Source organism: Pinus tabuliformis, chromosome 7, assembly GCF_031772625.1.
Source record: "Pinus tabuliformis cultivar Carrire ecotype Pingquan chromosome 7, CPIR1, whole genome shotgun sequence".
Classification (NCBI taxonomy): domain Eukaryota; kingdom Viridiplantae; phylum Streptophyta; class Pinopsida; order Pinales; family Pinaceae; genus Pinus; species Pinus tabuliformis.
The window spans coordinates 113,542,462-113,562,232 of NC_142293.1; the positions used below are offsets into that span (position 1 = coordinate 113,542,462).

General features: G+C 38.9%; 1 protein-coding gene across 3 annotated transcripts in view; it reads left to right on the forward strand.

Moving 5' to 3' along the window:
• Positions 1–19,771, forward strand: part of LOC149245553 (NAD(P)-binding Rossmann-fold superfamily protein) — a 395,959-nt gene that overhangs the window by 205,930 nt on the left and 170,258 nt on the right. For all 3 annotated transcript variants that reach the window (XM_089457802.1, XM_089457803.1, XM_089457801.1), the window contains exons 3-6: positions 2,876–2,960; positions 3,219–3,300; positions 7,220–7,259; positions 7,374–7,508. In XM_089457802.1, coding sequence (XP_089313928.1) covers positions 2,876–2,960; positions 3,219–3,300; positions 7,220–7,259; positions 7,374–7,508 — 342 coding nt within the window. The remainder of the gene's footprint in view (positions 1–2,875; positions 2,961–3,218; positions 3,301–7,219; positions 7,260–7,373; positions 7,509–19,771) is intronic.

Genomic DNA, 19,771 nt, shown 5'->3' on the forward strand with positions numbered 1-19,771 from the left:
TCCCTTTCACGCTGTATCTTCTGCCTTCATCGCATCAAAACCTCCTTCAATCCTTACGCTGCCTTCTTCGAGCTCATCCCACCAGCGTCTGCTCTCAAACCCCTTCAACGCTGCCTTCGCTGACCTGCATACTCTCCCCTAGCCTCCTCTCGCTGCTTCGATCTACCCTTGGTCTTCCATTCAGCTGTCGGACCTGCAAAGCACAAACGCAAACAACATTTTAATTTTCTTTATATATATATTATATAGGCATATGATTTAAGTTAGGTTTGTATATTGTTAGACTTAGGGTTAGTGTATATACATTTTTTTAGTTTCATTGATTTTGATTTAAGTTCGATTTTTTATTTTTATTTTTGTTTTGGTTTTCATGTGATATTTCACTCATTCGATTTTTTTTTTGTATATACATTAATTCAGATTCTAAAACTTTCCTTTTTTTTTAATTCTTTGGGATAGTTAGATTTATTTTGTTTAAGTTTGAGTTTTGTTCTGATTTTTATTTTTTGATTTTTTGACCCTTTTTTTTATTTCATTTCATTTCATCTTTTTTAATTTTTAATTTCATTTTGATTTTGAAAATCTTTAAATAATCTAAAACTTTAAAAAAAATTGAAAAAGTCCTAAACATTAAAAAAATCTTAAAATCTTAAAAAATTCTAAAAAAACTTTAAAACATTAAAAAAAATTAAAAAGTCCTAAAAGATTTGGTGACTAAGGAGTTTAAAATAAATTAAAGGGATTTATGCTTTGACATTAAAATATTTTAATGTGACCTATAGCCCATTAAAATTTTAATTTTTAACCCTTTGATTCATTTTTTTCGTCGCATTAATAGATTTTGATTTCTTTAGTTACCATTAAAAATTATTGCCTAAGGAATAATTAAGATTTAAATTTGAAGTTCCTTAGTGTTATTAAATGCATGTTTTTCTATGGTTGAGGTGCAATAAATGTTTTAAATCATATTGACTGTTTGAAAAGGTTAATTAAATCTAGATCTGGGCAGTTAATGAAAATCATCTTAAATCTAGGATTGAAATCGGTTAGCATTTAAATTTCGTGGTTGTTTAAAGTATTTGAATCTCTAAAAATTTAATTGCTAAGACATTGTGCATCTGTTGAATATCTTGCATTTATCTATCGTCATTGCTTGGATTATTTAATGCTCATTACATGTTAGACATTTGGCAAATATTTTCAAGCATTTGTTAAAGAATTTTGTCGTGGAACTATAATAGATTGCATACCTCTATTTCCTAAGCTGAATATTTGTGAAAATCTGTTGACATTGATATTGAATTGCAAAGTAGTTTTTGTTCTCTTTGAGCTAAGCTATATCAAGAAGATTTGAAATAAGTTGGTGTTTTAATTGTAATATCTTCAAGAATTTATCTTTTAAGTCTTCATCTATAAAGTGAACATCTCATTTGGGTAATTGAGGTCTTGGGCAACATAAGTGTTTTCTCATCCTCGAGTCTAACTTCATCTCATCCTCCGGTGCATTTTCATATAAGTTAACTTTGCATGGATAAAATTTACTTCCAAGCATAAGCTTGGTCGATAGACAGATAGATCTCCATCCGTCTTTTCTTGAGAAGCCTGTTTTAATAGTACTTAAAACAATGACCTTGCAGTTGTTAGAGCCACAGTTCTCTGTAGCGCCGAAGGCACCGAGTATGTTAGAAGTTCAGGAGAGGTATCGTTAATCACACCTTAGTGTGCTTTTTCTGATCTTCTATTTGCCAATTACTATGAAATCAGGATCAACACAGAAAGGATTGAAGGGTTCACATTTAAATAGGCATTTAAACTAAAATTTACCAAGATTCTTACATCTCACATTAGTTTTAGGATCTGCATTTCATATAAAATAGTCATTCATCTAAGCAGCAGTTGCTAATCGATTACTTGGTCTTAATTTCCCTAGCAAGATCGTTGACTCCATAAGGCACTAGTATCAATTGTTTAAAATCTAATCAAATCCTATACGTCTTGCTAAATCTTAATCAAGTACTTGATCGCTTCACTATGTCTCCCAAACTGGTTGGCTCCCAACTAGTTCTTCTTCATTCCACTTTTTGATTGGGTCTACCCCCCTTAGCCTGCTGTAGGGAGATAACTTAAACGGAGAGATTGGGGATCAGGGTGACAGCCCCCGATCTGAGCCGTTGTCGCGGTGCCTAGACATTCTATGCGACAACAAACATTTACTTTGAAAAGCTTCAATCTTTCCCATTTCATTGATGTTCCTAAAAGGATTTGTTATTGAAACACGATTTGGAAAAGTTATACATGTTTGAAGCCTTGGCTTCTTTACCTAATTTATGATTAACGTCAATTGGTTGTATCATTTTTATTAATATCTATTAAAGTTTAGTAAGACTAGACTTTTTTAATTGATATTTCTAGTTGTCAAAAGTGCATTGTTCTTTTCATCCCTTTTTAGGATGATTGAAACACTTAATGGCTATATTATATTATATTGAAACTTCTTCGAGTCAAGGTTCCTATATAAATATGACTAGTAGCGGGCACATTGAATTGTAGGAATCTCTGTTTCCCTATGCCAAGTAACTTCTTGGCAATTTTCTGCTAGGAAAAAACAATTGAATCAATTATATAGTTGTAAAGCATATTTTGCATGTCCCACTTCCTACTTCGACAAAACATAACCTAAGCCAAGAGACTTCTATTGTTTTGGAAAGTGTTTATATTTATAATTTATCCTCAATTTTAATGTTGTTTCAATGATGGGTTCTTTTTGTGATTTCCAGTCAGATGTTATAAATAGATATACTTTTACCTTATATGATTTCGCTTGCTTCTTTTCTTGGCATTCTGAAAATTTACATTTACGTTAATTTAACTGCAGACGAAGTGGATTAGAAAAAGCTCTATGTGAAGCAACTCACATTATCAGTTCCATTCCTCCAAGTCTTGGTGGTAGGGAGGATCCGGTTAGAATGTCTTCCATTTGTATAGTAAATGCGTTGTTTTTGAAGCATTATTTTAGATATGAAGACAGTTGAATGATCTAGAAAAATTCCATTCCCTACAAGGAAGTTTGAAATGTAATGAATAGTTCAATGTGCTGATGAAGATAAAATAATTTTATTAATGTCTAGCAAGTGACCAGAAAATTAGGTCTACCTCAACTTATAAAAATCTATTTTCCTACCAAATTGTTTTGCTAATCATGTGTAGTGTATATGCAGGTAATATTTCAACTTGGTAAATTGTTACGACAGGCAATATCTAGGGGAAAAATCTCTTGGATTGGCTACTTGTCATCAACTAGTATGTATATATATTTTTATTGGCATTGTGGAAAATCCTTTGTCTCCCCTAAGAAAATATTCTTATACTTGATATCCATGTTCTCTATTTTTCTTGATGTTTTATCACTTTGTTCCTTTTGGTCTTATGTTGGTCTTATTGTGAAAGAAAGTTAAATAGTTTTTTAAAGGTCAAGTTGTAAGGACAAAATGAGCTAGGGATAAATGATTGAATGATTGAAATTTGAGAAACTTTTCCTTCTGTATGCCTTTGACTACCCTAAGGTGACTTTAGATGAAAGCAACTAATAAAGTTTGCAACAAACATTAATGTTTGGTACTAGTTGTTGGAATTTCTAAGTCTAACTGTTAGAAACCCTTCATGTACTTTACTGATTTATTCCTACCTACTTGTTCTGTTAATTAACAAGTTATTTACCATGTAAATACTGGAAATAAATACAAGTACATGCTCAACACATTACAGATCATCAACTGAAGGAAACAAAACAAGCACACAAGTGACACCGTTGTTTTTGGACCAATGTCCCTGGAAAAACCCAATGCGGGAAAACTGGTGCAGCTATCTGAGGGTTTTATTATTATGCAGTTTTTGAATACAATCTGGGTGCCAAAACCAGCTCACCCAACAGAGAATAATCTCGGCAGTAGTACCTCTCAGTCGGAGATAGATGTTTTGGCTGAAACCCTGGATAATCACTCTGGAACTGGAATTCTGCTCTGCATATTGCCCGAAAAACTATGCAAAATTAACACTAGCTCCTCTAACCAAACCCACAAAAACCCATAAATGTTTTGGGCTAGTTTCGGCTGTCCAAGAAGCCCTCAAAAAGTGTGAATGGCCTTCCTTGGCTAGCTGTACGAACTACAGGAAAAACTTTGCTGCTATATGCCCAAAAACCTCCACTGAAATGCCTCCATGCTCCCCTGAAAAAATCTCCTCCGGAAACTATCTCCAACCCCTAACTCCTTTGGTGGCAACTCTTGTTCTACCTCTGCGCAGGCTTTGCCAAGTGAACTCTGCGCATTGTCTAAATGAGAGAAATTCGGCCCTCAAATTCTCTTCAGCTATAGCCTTGTAAAATGGTGTTAAAATTACGACCACAAGGTAGACAAATCCTCTGCAAATTCCCCGACCCTCCAGCCCACTACAACTACACCAATTTGTGCCTCACGAACTATCTTTGTGGCCAGGAAGTGCGTAGAACTGGATATCTCCTACCAATGAAACTTTGAGAGAGCCCGGAAATGGACTCCCCCAAATTCCTCACTAGGGAGACACTCGAAGTTCTCTGAAATGAGGGTGGAATTGCGCCTGAAATTCCTGTGCTAAACAACACTCCAACTCCTGTGCTCAACAACTCCAAGAGAGGTCGATTTTCTGAAGTCTGATAGTTAAAAGATGCCTCTAAAATGCCTCCCCTTTGCCTCAAGTACTCCAGCCCATGCGTTCCCCTTGGTGGTCCCCACAATCCACTAGATTACCGCCTTTTTCCTTGTGGGTAGAATTGCCTCTCTTTTGTGGCCCCCACCTTCCACTAGGAAATCAATTTTTTTCTCTTCTCCTAAGTTAAAAATGCTAAAATGCGTCTCAACACAATCCTCCCTACTAAAATTTTCCCTAAATCTAGGGAGAGATGGGTTCTCGCCCTTAATCACTTGATGGTTTTCTTCTTGGGGCTACTAAAGCAAAGAACTAAATTCTCCAATCTACACTAAAGATGAATTCTCGAAACCAAGATATCCCCAAATGATCTCCTCCTCCTTTTAAAAGCCCTATTACCCACCACTAGTGGGTGACCCTTATAGGAGAAAATTTCTCTTAGATTTATCTCTAGCTAGCATTGAGCAGCCCCTTGCAGCCACTTGATAGCTCGATGTGCTACTATTCTCCACCACTTGAGCCAGCCATTGTATGCTCTTGCTCCGCTGTTATGATCGTATGTTTGAAGGTGGGTGTTCCAACCCTGAAGATATGATTTTTCATTACGTAATTGGGTGTTTATGCTTACTTTTCTTCAACACATTTGGGCATGGATTAGTAGGGGGATTCAGCGGAAAGAATGGGCTTTGACTATACTCTTGTTCTCTTGCCTCTACTTGGTGGTTAATCTTGTATCCTAATCTCGTGGGATCTCCTTTATGCGCTATTTGCTTTGGGAGTGGCACTACATGGGAAACCCCGATTTTAATTGCTGAACCCGCTTCCCGATACCATATATCTCACTCCCATCCGCTCTTTACAGGCCCTTTTCACATTTGTCTCATATGGTAATGGGTCTACATTTGTCCATTAAGTACACAAGGTGTTAGCCTCCCCTTCCCTTTGTCCACACCTTGGGTCAAGCATGGAACGATGCCCCGGAGGTTGATGTAGATGAAATGAAAAAAGCATAATATGGCCACATAGAGCAAGAATTGTACCACAAAATGCAAAACATGGCTTGAACATTAAAATTTAGTGCGTGGGAAAAAGCCAAATATGAGCTCTACCCCTTATCATTTTGGCCCATCACCCTGGTTCCTAGGGCCCATATGAGTGCCCCTTGCGTCATTAAGGAACCCATGATTGTCCCAACCCCTAGTGGGCGATGAATCACCCCACCTTAAGGGGGTAATCATTGCTACATCCTTCACATCATGCTCTCATCCCCTTGAGCTCCGAGCAGTGAAAGAAGAAAAATCAATAAAAAGGCAAAAGGCATATGAAGAAGGGTGGAAAAACAAAGGCCATGATAACTCATGTACCACGATTTCTCCCTCCTGCATTCATACACCCACTGTGTGGGCTTCCTTCATTATAGCTACCCTTGTACCATGGCATGTGGCTTGGAGCCTTCCCTCTTGCCCCCACTCTGTTCCATCATTATTTCACATGACACCTACCATTTGATGGATGTACCATGGACCTGTCACCCCCTTAGAGGTTGAAACCACCTAATAGGGTCCTTCATTAACCTCTCTTGTCAAGCAAGTTAGCACAAGCCCATTTGGAGGGGCATGCCACTATGAAGTGTCCATTTCTGCTCCTGAGTAGCAAGCTTACTTAGTCAATTGCACTAATGAACTATTGTATTGGAAGGTGAGGAGATGCATTAGATCTTATACATGATTGCAGGTGGGTCTTCATCTTGGACTTGGTCTCCCTATACGGGATCCAAGCCCTCTAGAGGGTCATAATGACACTTGTAGGGTGAGTGTTGAGAGCTATGGGCCTCCAGCATTGCAGATCATTGATTGCCACATCATGGGCTCCTTCAACACCACCACATTGCTTCTTCATGCCCCAACAATATAGAGATGATGATGCACTTGGACTACGTTGCCCAGCCGACCACACATTGCACCCAAAATGAATTCTTTTTCTGATTTGTCGATATTTGGATATAGTTTGGTCTGGTTGCGATTTAATACCTTGGTCCCTATCGTTGGAAATACTTTGGGATTTTTAACTTTAGATATTTAAAACATCAGACACGGTCATCTGGAGTAACTTCATTTAGAGCTATCTTGTTGGTCTATCTGGGTCCTCATGGACTTTCTTGAAGATCTTGCTTCTGTTTTCTTGACCCTTGATCTTTGGCTTTTGTTAATGCCCTTGGTTATTTTGTGGAGTCATGGGGATGTAACAAAGAATGTCATTTGAATTAGAACTTTCTATTAAATTTCTGTTTTCTTTTGGTGAAATGTCGCCTTTTTTTCTTTTCTATGCAAATTTGCTACTTCATAGGCTTTTGCGGGAAGCAAAACGAAGAATTCTAGTTGAAGCTACATTCCTCGTTTGCATATTTTGCAATTTGATTTGTGATCAATTTATTTTTTCTTAGCATATTTTAAATGCTAGTCTCCAAATTTTTTTGTAATGCTCCAGTTATGTGCAAAATCAATTATAATAAGTTTTTTCCCCTTTTGTTTTCCAGGTGTGTATGGGCATTGGGCTGGTGATTGGGTTGATGAAGAGTAAGTACAATAATCAATGTTTTAAATTTTCTCTCTATTTTCTGATAGTTTGATTTCCCCCCCCCAATTAAAGTCCATTTGCTTTGGACATCCTTGATGGATGCTTATGTACAGTTCACCAACAAAGCCAGTGGACCAAGGGGCTTTGGCAAGGTTGGATGCTGAGAAAGCATGGATAAGCTTAGGCCAATGTATGGATATTCCAGTACAAGTATTCCGTCTGGGGGGTATATATGGACCAGGACGAAGGTGCAATTCTTTTCCTTTTACCAACAAACGGAAATGAAAAAAATATAGTCCTGGAAAGCAAGAAAGCATTGTGTACTGTAATATTAGGAAGAAATATTCAAGAAACTTAATGGCTGTGTATATTAAGTAACAAGGAGCTGCATAAATGCTCCACTAAAATACCCTAATAAGTGTAATGATGCCCCATTACATTTATACAAAGGCCCCTCAAACATTTACTTGAAATGACAACTCATATTAAAAAAGTATTTAAGTACAACGATAAATGTGGCTGCCAGACAAATAAAATCACCACGACAGGACCTTAATAAGTCTAATGATGCCCCATTACATGTATATACACATGCCATACATGATGGCTTTAAATGCTACAACTACCATCGAAATGACATTAAGTACATCAATCAACGTGGCTACTAGACAACATTACACTGTATTCTAACATTCTTTTGTAATGATGACGAAGGAAATGAATAAGTGTACATAGCAATATGGCATTAGATTAGCATTTCCCCCTTAAATAACAACTTCCCTAATGCCCATTAGGTTATGAAGATGCACAAACTTTGCTTCCGTCTAGGTCAAGGTACTTAGTGGGACAATGCACAATGTCATTGACAACCATATCCCTAATGTAGTCCAATATTGTCTATCCTGTAAGGCCTTTGTCTTGTTCTCATTTCTTTTCCCAAATGATTAATTCTATAGCATCTACAGGCTTTTATATATCAGCATTCACTCATGGAACCAAAGTTTTTGTGCTTTAGCACATCAACCTTCTTTCTTCCTAGGTTTTATAGTTAGATCCATCTAAGTCATGCACATTTACAAGTTGATAGGTCATTGTGATAAAAATAAAAATAGATCATAGACAATGGAATTGCCAAATCTGTTTGCAGCAATGGAAAGTTTGTGACAAAATAGCCAAAATAAAAATAATTGTCTTAAAATGGATGTCGTATGATAAACTTATAGCCCTGTGAAGATTAATAGGAAAAATATGGTCAAAAGGTGCCAAATTCAAAATCTCAAACAAACTAAATGCTGCCATGTCACTTGTACAGACTGGCTCATCACCCTGCCAATTCTTTGTTGTTGATTTTTGTGGCTTGGGCAAGTACTTCCACAAGTTGATGTTAATAGCTTGGATAGGTGCTTTTGCATAGGCTAGGTGTCAAGCATGTAGAAGATGTCAGATTGCGTCTCTAGGTTCTTGCTCATGAGGAGTAAGTGGCTTTTTTAATCTCTTTCATAAGTTTAACTTAGGAAAGGTACATTAATTGATGTCGACTATTGAGCTAAGTTTTTAAGCATAAATAATTTAATTATTTTACTATTTTAGTGATCTAGATCTGATCTCAAATGTTGATCTCAAATTGATAACCAGTATTTTCATCTTGAAAAATAATTGGAAATTTGAATTTGAATTGGAAGGGAGCTGAGCTACTACAGGTGGGCTGAAATTGCGAAAAACAACTAGCATAGGTGCAAGCCGAATTTCTAAAGGGGTCGAGTTGCCAGGGTCTATTGCTGTATTTTCTATGTATTCTTCATGGGTCAATTTCCTCTTTAAAGGAAGCCCTAATTTTCTTGAGTATTAGAAATTAAAGGAGAATTTGTTGGGCATAATTTTCTACTTTGCTTTATGACTAATTTTCCATTTATTTTCACTACAAATTTATTAAAGTTAAAACACCAGCAATTCTCTAGGACTGTAGATCTGTTACCTGCACATCACCAACAAGGAAACAGAGGCAGAATGTGTCCAAGGCATACTTTGATTGCCCATGCTTTCATTAAATAATAAAACCAAACAGGAAAAATGCAAGTTTAGTCTATATGACCTAATCTAGCATGAGAACATAATAGGATATTAGATTCTAATGCCAAAATTAATATGCAATGCATCATATTCTAACATGCATATGATACATCGTCAAGCGTCAAGGAAGGGGTGATGTGATTTACTTTGACCAGGTCTGGCCAGAGTTTATCATCAAATCTAGCAATATAATAATATCCCTCACCAACCTTACCATGAATCTTGATGGGCACATGGTTCTTATCTACCAAGACTACGTCTCCAACCTTGAATTATTTCCTAGGTTTTTGCACCCACTTCTTATTTTTCTTGTGCTCCTTTTGATCGAAAGTCCAGAAATATCTGATCGACTATATCAACGAAAATATCGTCAAGCATAAAAAATGCATAATATATTCTTTTTTTTTTCATATTTTTAAACATATAAAGCAATAACAGCATGAAATAAACAATTGGCACATAAATATGAAGAAAGCACTGATATATATGATGTCAAATAGAAATGATACATGAGTCACATCAAAGGCAATACCAAATCCTGTTGATCCCTGATAATTGTCCAATCAAGGACTCAAATGTGGAGAACCAATACAAATAACATCACATATATAAAAGTATCTCATCGTCATGAGTTATATGTAGCAAAACAAATTAAACTAGCAACTATCTATCTGAAATCAGTGCCCTCTCCCCCTTTTACGGGAAAACATGATGGGTTGTTTGCCAGGCCTGCCCCTAGCAGTAGAAGGCCCTGCCCTTGCACCTAATGTCAAATAATGAGTGTTAGGTATGGAGTTGTGCTCTCCTATATCTATAGCAGATGGTGTTGATGTTGATGCTCCCACAGTTTCCTCCTCCTCTTCCTCCTGCTCTTCCTCCTCGTGGTGCTCCTCCCCTGAGTCTTCCGCCTCTTGCTACCCTTGTTCTAATGGATCATCTGGCTCTAACCATGAAGGTGACTCTTCCAAGATGGGCACCTTAGACTCCATCCTCCACTGAGACAATACATCAATATTGTCTAGGGAAATGGCATCTGGATCCATTGGTGCTTCTATTTGCTTCACTCAAAGTCGGATATTGTAATGCACATACACTAAATCATTGAGGCATGCGAACTCCAACTTGTAAGAGTGTCAAAAAAACTAATGAGTCATGACTCTTGACTCTTGACACTTGAGGGTCATAAATTAAAAATTAAAAATTACAATAAATGTAATTTCTCACCTGAAGGCTGAAGCTCAAAGTTATACATGTTGCGTTTTTTTGAGTGTAATTTTTCAAATACACTCCAATTGCGTTCACACCCTGAAGAGCTACATGTTTGACTCAGGATTCTTATGGCCAATTTCTGCAAATTTGGTGCCCTTGCACCATAGCTTTGCCATCAAATATCTACAACAAAATAAAGAAATAAAAAAGTCAAAAACTTAAAACATAATTAAACTTTCAAATAAAAGTTACATAATTGAATTTTAAAAATCTAGAATTATAAATAAGGAAATTGAAAATTGAAAATTCTAATAAGTGATGACTTGTTACTTACATGGCATGAAGAGGGTCCTTTCCCTAATAGCATCATCAAAGCTAAATAGGCCAACAAAATCTCGATAAAATAGTATCTCGCGATTGATTAGGTACCATCCTCTGAATACAGGAATGGAGCCCTTCTATCACCTCGCCATCAAAATCAAAGGCGCATTTGTATGAAAATGCGGGGTTGAGGAAGAGTGTTGTTGCATGAATGGGTCTATGAAGCATCCCTGTCCACTGATTATCAATCACATTCCATAATGTCATATGCCTATCAAGCCAAGCAAAACCTTTGTCTGCATAATAAGAATGAATGGCCTCCTTGGCTCTATCCATGGCCTCATACAAATAAGCCATTGCAGGTTTGTCTCCATCTACCAATCTTAAAACCTTTACTATAGGTTCACTAACTGAACACACTTCTTCTACTCACTGCCAAAACGTGTCAGTGTACACCATTTTTTCAATGGCTTTCCCGTCCTGTCTCCTGTTGTATCTACAATCACGCCACTCATCATAAACAAACATTTGCTTCAACTCGAATTGGCATTGAAGCAAAGACTGAAGAGTAATAAATTTGGTGGCAAACGTGTGATTGCAGGATGCCGCAACTCCTTGTTTCTATTGTATCTCCTCATAAGGCTAAGAACAAAAGCATGGTTATAAATAAACTTGGGGATGCTCCTAGCCATATCAATCACCTCCTTGATGAAGGAGAGTTTCCCCATATGCTCAAGCAACAAATCGATAATGTGCTGCACACGCAGTCCAGAACAATGTGTGGTGCCTCTCCATAAGCATCCTGCCGATAGACACATAATTAATTGCATTGTCTGTTATTACTTGCACTACATTTTGCACACCAATCTCCGGGATGAACCCATCTAACAACTCACATATCATTGCTACATATTTTATATTTGTTAATGCATCCACTGATTTAATAAACATGGTACCTTTAGGACAATGTACCAAAAAATTTAGAAGGGTCCTATCCTTCCTGTCTGTCCAACCATCAGACATCACTGTGCATCCAGACACTTCCCATGTTTGTTTGAACTTCGCCAATCTATAGTTGATGTCCTGCTTTTCTGCTTGAAGAATTGGCCCCTGTAACTCCTCATATGTAGTACTTTTGTACCCTAGTCCCACAAAAACAATAGCATCACATATTGGCTGCCAAAATGGATTGGTTTTGGTGATGCTGAGAGGTAAGTCGCTCCAGAAAAGACACCTCCCCATAACTCTATCTGCTTCATGCTTCTCCCTTTTTTTAACAATTGATTTTATGGAAGGTTGTGCTCCATGTCTTGTTCGTGGAATGAAAAATGATGAAATCACACTAGCAGTAGCAGGTGATGTTGTGGAGCCCCTCCAACTACCCTTAGCCTCAAAATCAGAAGAAGATATCTCGAAAGATCTACCTACACGTTCAGCCTTGTTTCTTTTTGCCTCTTCCTTCTTTCTGTCTTTCTAATCAATTGCTTCAAGAGCTTTTTGTATAAACTTCGGACTAGAAACTATACAAAGCCCAACATCATGTCTAGGGAGTCTAGCCAGATGGTATTTAAATCGCGTAACCCCTCGTGTCATCCTAGTCCCACACAATTTGCATGATATATATGCCTGATTTGTTCCACCGTCAGGCTCCCCATACTCCCAAAATGGGTCCAAGGCTTTTGGCATATTTGCAGTGAGCTAATTCAAACCTAGGGCACCAAAAAAAACAAAAAATTGGAATTAATGATTAAAGTTACTCCACCCATACACAAAAAATAATAAGTAATAACCACCATATATTACAAAATATTTTTTTTGCTACATTATTTGCAATGTGAATTCAATGAAAAATGGGAATAAGAGGGTGCATTTGAAAGTTAAAAAAGGAAATGGAGTTTGCTGTCCAAATATGGAGAAAACCCTTGCATTGGCTCATGGGCATGAAAATCATAGCAAATGGAAAATAAAAGAAGAAGCAAAATGTTGGTAGGCAAAGAGGCAAGCAAGAATAACCCTAAATCTATGAAAAAATCATTAACATAGGGGTTTTTAAGAACATACCTGTTAATGGAAGAAATGAAGTTTGTCTCACTGTTCTTCAATCTTTGATCCAAAAAAAATTCATAGTTGGTGGTGATAATGGTTGTTTGATCCTCAATTCCTCCTTGACAACTACCACAATGCTCTTCCCCTTCCTTCTCCAACACTCAGAAAACCAAAATGAGCAAAAAAAAGCCAATTTTCCCTTTTCTAGGTGTGGCCCAGCCGGAGCGGTAATATTTTATATCGTCGTGCGATATTTGCCGAGATATCGACGATATCACGGAAATATCACGATATTTTCTGGAGCGAAAATATAGTGATATTTCCAATATTCAACAATATATTGCCAATATTGTCATCACTGCTACTGTCAATCTCAAAATTTTGACACTTGGGTTTTCTTCATCTCATCGAGCTAGTCAATTTTGATGCAATGCGTGCATGATTCTGCCTAGCGCTCTGCCTAAAATTCCTCTAAAAACATAATTTATTTTGTTGACCAAGTTTGACTAGACTGTAACTAGCGACCAAGTGCTCTAATTGAAAAACTTCGATGTGGCATAGCATCCTTTAGTCATGATCTACAATTTGAGCCTGGGTTTATTGTTTGACCAACTGGACCATTTTGCATTGGGAAATGTGAAAGTTGACAAATGAGATTGCTATGTTGTGAGAGTTGTAATGAGAAATATTGCACCAAGGCCAAGGTCACCTACAAATTATAGAGACAAAACCATGTGGAATGACATAGGTGCACCTTGATGCAGGTTTGACTGCTTATACACTAGTGATCACCCCTACAAAGAGAAGGCTCCCATAGAACCATATGTCCTCATGAGAAACCTCCCAAGGTCCTCCAATTTGGTTCAAGACGAAATCGCCAAGATGAAGCTCTCAAGGGATGAGGCGTGGCCGAACCAATCATAATGAATATAGACTCAAAAGATAAGACATCACGTTTGGGATGTCTAATACATGGCCTCACATGGTTTTTTACAAGACTTTGACTTGTGACATTGGGTTTACAATGGTAGTGAATGATCTGCTTGAAAAATCTATGTACCCCCATTAATAGTGGAGTAACAACTGGCTCCAATTGTGAGACACGTTCTTTAGTTAGGAGGATGTGAGTGTTGAGAAATCTAGGGCATGAATGATTAAGAGATTTCTCTTCTTGATAATTACTTGTGATATGCTTTTACTTCTTGTATTTGTTAAAATTTGGGTACCACAGGACAAGTGGTTCCCTAAGGCTTTGATCTTTGGCCTAGGGAAAAGTGTCCAAATTTATTTGTACTTTTCTCCTAAAGTGACTTTATAAGTGGTAAAGTCAATTTAATTTAAAAGTGACTTTATAAGTGGTAAAGTTACATTCTAATTTAAAGGTGACTTTATTAAAGTCAATGAAGAATTATAAAGTGAAAAAATGACTATGGAAATAAAAGGCTAAGTGGGTCTTTATTTAAGTGGGTGAGTTAAAAAATAGAAAGTGAGAATTAAATGCACATTTATTCTTATCCCTAGATCTAAATGAATCTCAGCCATTAGATCTTAGGGTAACCCAAAAGGTCATTTAGAGAGTAAAAGGAGAAGAGAAGAGAAAGAGATCAATTCATTCTTTCATGAGCATTTGAGAGAAAGAGAAGAGAGAGCAAGGAGAAAATTTCTGAGCAGTGAGGAAGTGAAGGAGAGCAGCAAGAAGACATTTCAACAAATCTGGGTAGCAACATTTATTGGCACGCATCCCAAGGAAAACCGTACAACATGAGAAAGGCACAAAAATCGAGGAAGAGGGACAACAGTAAGGGCACGAATTTCGAGGCAACCATACTGTTGAAATTGGTATGGTCCCTACAGTTCGTACAACAAGTTTCGGGCACGATTTTTGAGGCAAGCCGTACAACATTTAACGTTGTTTTATTGCTGGAATTTTTTTGTTTTGGCAGTTTGCTGATTGGCATGATTTTCAAGGTGGAGTTCAAGCATGAAAATCGAGATAAGATGTAATTTGTGGTTGCCGGAATTTTTACTGTGTATTTCAGTTTCTCTGTAAAAGCATTTTCAGAAATAAAGAAGAGCTCTCAAATTGGTTTTCCCCAAGAGTTGTAGGGGAGTTTTCCTAGGGTCACATTGACCACAATCACTATGTTATTTTCTGTGTGTGGCTGTCATAATATTTTTGTGTTTTATTTATGCAATTTCAGCAGTTGTGAAATCTCTATATTTGTGTTTTCTGAAAATATTGTCATTTCCAGATTTTAGATTTTTTTATCATGTTTGGATTTAAAACTAAATGCATCGAGTGATAAGGAAAACTGATAACTGCAGTGGGGGTTGAAATTCTTCATGGTATCAGAGCTTGGTTGGTGAAAAGTATAGTTTGGGACAGCAAAGTGAAAATTACAGCAAGCTGATTTTTACATAGAAAACAAAAACCTTTACCATAGATTTGAAAATTTCAGTTTGGTAGGACAGTGAAACATGTCTTTGGGTTTGAGAGTTGAAAACAGGTTGGATGGGCAGAACAACTACAGTGCATGGAAGGAGAGAATCCAGAGCATCTTTGAGGAAGCAGAAATCTGGGGCATTATGGTAAATACCACACAGAACCCAGTAGCAGTACTTGCTGACCCTGTACAGTTGGCAGAGTTTAACAAAAAGAATGTTAAGACAAAAAGATTGATTCTGGAAGGAGTCAAAGATCATGTCATTCCTCATGTGAGAGGAAAGACTTATGCACATGAGATGTGGACAACCTTGACTAGTCTTTATCAGAGCTCAAATGAAAATAGAAAAATGGTCCTAAAGGAGAAACTGAAGGCCATTAAAATGGCTAAGACTGACAGTGTTACAACATACCTCACAAAGATCACTTCAGTGAGAGATGAGTTGGCAGCCGTAGGTGAGATCATTGCACCCACTGAGTTGGTGAGGATTGCTTTGAATGGTCTTCCCAAGACTTGGGAGAATTTTGTGGATGACATTGTTGCATGGGAAAACCTTCCCGGATGGGAGAGGTTGTGGGATGATTGCATTCAGAATGAGATCAGAAAGAACCATCTTGGGGCAGCCAAACAGGGGGAGGAGGATGACAATGTGGCATTGTTAGCAAGAGGCAAGAAGGGCAGAGCAAAGAAGCAAGCTTCCAATAGTGGAGGCAAAGGCAAAGGTAAAGGCAAGCAACAAAACAAGGAGAAGGACTATTCCAAAGTCAAATGTTGGAATTGTCAAAAGTTGGGACACTATGCTATTGTGTGTTTGGAGAAGAAGAACAAGAAAGGGAGAGACAAACCCATGGCAACTTTTATAGAGATAGAGAGCTTCTCAGAGAGCTTTGATCGGGAGTTTGGTTTCATAGCTTGTGAGGCCACTAGTGCAGGGTCACCTGCCATACAGGTTCAAAGGGAGTGTGCACTCTCCACTACTAGCAGAGCATCTTCTAGAATTTGGTATGCTGACAGTGGTGCTTCCCGCCACATGACAGGAGTCAGAGAGTACTTCTCAGAGCTTTCAAAGGATGATACTGATATGGAGGTAGTACTTGGTGATGACAACATGGTTAGAGCAGTCGGTGTGGGGACATTGACATTTGATAGGGGAACCCCCTTGAAAGTGTCAGATGTTCTATATGTGCTTGGAATGAAGAAGAACTTGATATCCGTCTCAGCACTTGAGGACAGAGGGTATGATGTGTTGTTCAGGAGAGGGCAGGTGCTTATATATCCTAGGGGAGCTCCAGCTTCTTCAGCTAGAGTGATTGATGTGCACCATGCCAAGGTGTACAAGTTCTCATTCCAGCCCTTGATGGCGTTGAGTAGCAGCACTCGAGACAGGACCGACAACAGATCTAGCAGTTCAGAGTTATATGAGATTTGGCACCGTAGGATGGGGCACATGTATCATGAGGCCTTGAGTACATTGCGGGAGATCACCACTGGTGTGCCAGATTTCAGTTCTAATCACCTTGATGTATGCAGAGGATGTGCTATGGGGAAGTTTGCCAAATCCCCTTTTCCTAGTAGTGACATCAGAGCGACCAAGATCCTTGACTTGATTCATACCGATGTGAGTGGTCGGATGTCTCATGTATCCTTGAGTGGCTATGAGTACTGTGTTTTATTCATTGATGACCACTCTGGGAAGACCTGGATTTATTTCTTGAAGACCAAGAGTGAGGTCTTCAAGCGGTTTCAAGAGTTCAAAGCTCTTGTGGAGACCTAGATAGGTAGGAAAATCAAGGTCCTCAGGTCGGACAATGGAGGGGAGTATACACTTGGTGAGTTTGTTGATTTTTGTGCTAAGGCAGGCATTAGGAGGGAGTTCACAGTTCCTTACAACCCCCAGCAGAATGGGGTTGTGGAGAGGAAGAACAAATCCATTATAGGGGCTGCCAAAGCCATGCTTCATGATCAGGGGTTACCTTTATTTTTGTGGGCAGATGCCTGCAACACTGCTGTGTACTTGTAGAACAGGAGTCCACATCGTGCCTCGGGGAATGTGACTCTGGAGGAGGCTTTTTCTGGGAAGAACGCTGATGTTGGGCACTTTCGTATCTTTGGATGCCTTACATATTCCTATGTCCCCAAGGAGAACAGGACCAAGCTAGAGCCCACTGCAGACAAGGGCATCTTTGTGGGTTATAGCGAGACCTCGAAAGCTTATTGGATTTATATTCCTGCGCAGAGGAAAGTGGTTGTCAAGCGAGATGTGAAGTTCGAGGAGGAGAGAGCTTTCAGGAGGTCACAGGAGTTAGAGTATCCAGAGTCACCAGACCCTCAGGAGTAGCTGAGTCAATCACAGGGATCCAGTGGTCAGGGATCAGGAGGTACATCAATTACAGTGTCAGCTCCATCAGTGAGCAGTGACTCTCAGAGTCATGTGGGTGGTTCTTCGGGCAACATGCATGGCAGTTTGCAGAGTAGTTCACAGGGTAGTCCACTAATGGACAGTTCGCACGGTACTTTAGCATCTATAGTCACATATTCAGGCATGAGGTCAGTTGGCAGGCCTTCGGGAGTTCAGGCTTCTGATGATGATAAGGATTCTTTCACTCCGGTGGGAGAAGTATGCTCAGGGAAGAGGAAGCCCAAGTGCAAGGCCACCACAATTGCTGGGCCAAAGAGACAGGTCAGAGAGAGTAAACCACCTGAGCGGTTCTGTAGTTACATGGCATTGGTAACAAGCATTGTTGACTCCGAGCCTTCTAGTTATGAGGAGGCGGCCAGCCAGCAGGTCTGGAGAGAGGCCATGATGGAGGAGTATTCTTCTATTATGAAGAACGATGTTTGGGAGGCAGTGCCGAGGCCTGAAGGTAAATCAGTTGTTACTTCCAAATGGCTCTACAAGATACTGTATGTTGCAGATGGCAGCATCAAGAAGTTCAAGGCTCGATTTGTGGCGAGAGGGTTCTCACAGGTAGAGGGAGTTGACTATAAGGAGACCTTCGCTCTTGTAGCTTGGCATAAATCTATTCGGTCCATTATATTGATTGCAGCAGAGATGGGTTGGAAGATCCACTAGATGGATGTGAAGACCACATTTTTCAATGGCTTCATTCAAGAGGAGGTTTATATTGCGCAGCCACAGGGCTTTGAGGTGCATGGGAAGGAGTCCCATGTATGCAGATTGAAAAAGGCAGTCTATGGCTTGAAGCAAGATCCTAGAGCTTAGTACTCGAGGATTGATACATACTTGTAGCAGTTGGGTTTCACAAAGAGTGAGGCTGATTTGAACCTATACTTCATTGTGGTGGGTGAGGAGCCTCTCATTTTGGTGTTGTATGTTGATGACTTGATCATCATTGGTGCAGAGAGACTCATTGAGGGCTGCAAGAGAGATCTTGCTTCAGAGTTTGAGATGAAGGATATCAGCTTGATGCATTATTTTCTGGGATTGGAGGTGTGGCAGGAGGAGGGGCATTTCTTCCTAGGACAAGGGAAGTACATTATGGATATTCTTAGCAGATTTCACATGGAGGACTGCAAACCCATGTCTACACCTATGATCACTAACTGGAAGAAGCTTCACGCTTCTGATTCTGAGTTGGTGGATCCTACTCTATACAAACAATTGATTGGTAAATTGATGTATTTGGTCAACACTTGACCAGATATATGTTTTGCAGTTAACACTATGAGTCAGTTCATGTGTGAGCCCAGGAGTGTGCACTGGGTGGCTGCAAAACACATTCTTCGTTACTTCCAGGGGACTGTGGATTTTGGTTTGGATTATAAACAAGGTGATGGAGTGAGACTAATAGGGTACACGGATTTAGATTGGGCAGGTTGTGCTTCTGATAGGAAGAGTACTTCCAGTTGCTGTTTTGGGTTGGGTTCGACAGTTGTGTCATGGATCAGCCGGAAACAACAGTCAGTTGCATTGAGCACAATTGAAGCAGAGTATATGGCTGCTAGTTTGGCTAGTTGTGAGGCCATATGGCTTCGCAAGATGTTGTTTGGTCTATTTGGTCAGGGATTGAGACCTTCAGTAACTTACTGTGATAATCAAAGTTGCATAAAACTCACGGAGAATCCATTTTTTCATGGCAGGTCAAAGCATATTGAGATCAAGTATCACTTCATTAGAGACTACAACCAAAGGGAGCTGCCAAGCTTGAGTACATTTCCACAAATGAGCAGGTAGCGGACATTTTCACCAAAGCCTTACCACAGGGCAAGCTTGTCTACTTCAGAGACAAGATGGGAGTGGTGAGGAACACTTTCCTCGGTAAGAGGGAGTGGTGAGGAACACCTTCCTCGGTAAGAGGGAGTGTTAAAATTTGGGTACCAGAGGACAAGTGGTTCCCAATTTAATTTAAAAGTGACTTTATAAGTGGTAAAGTTACACTCTAATTTAAAGGTGACTTTAT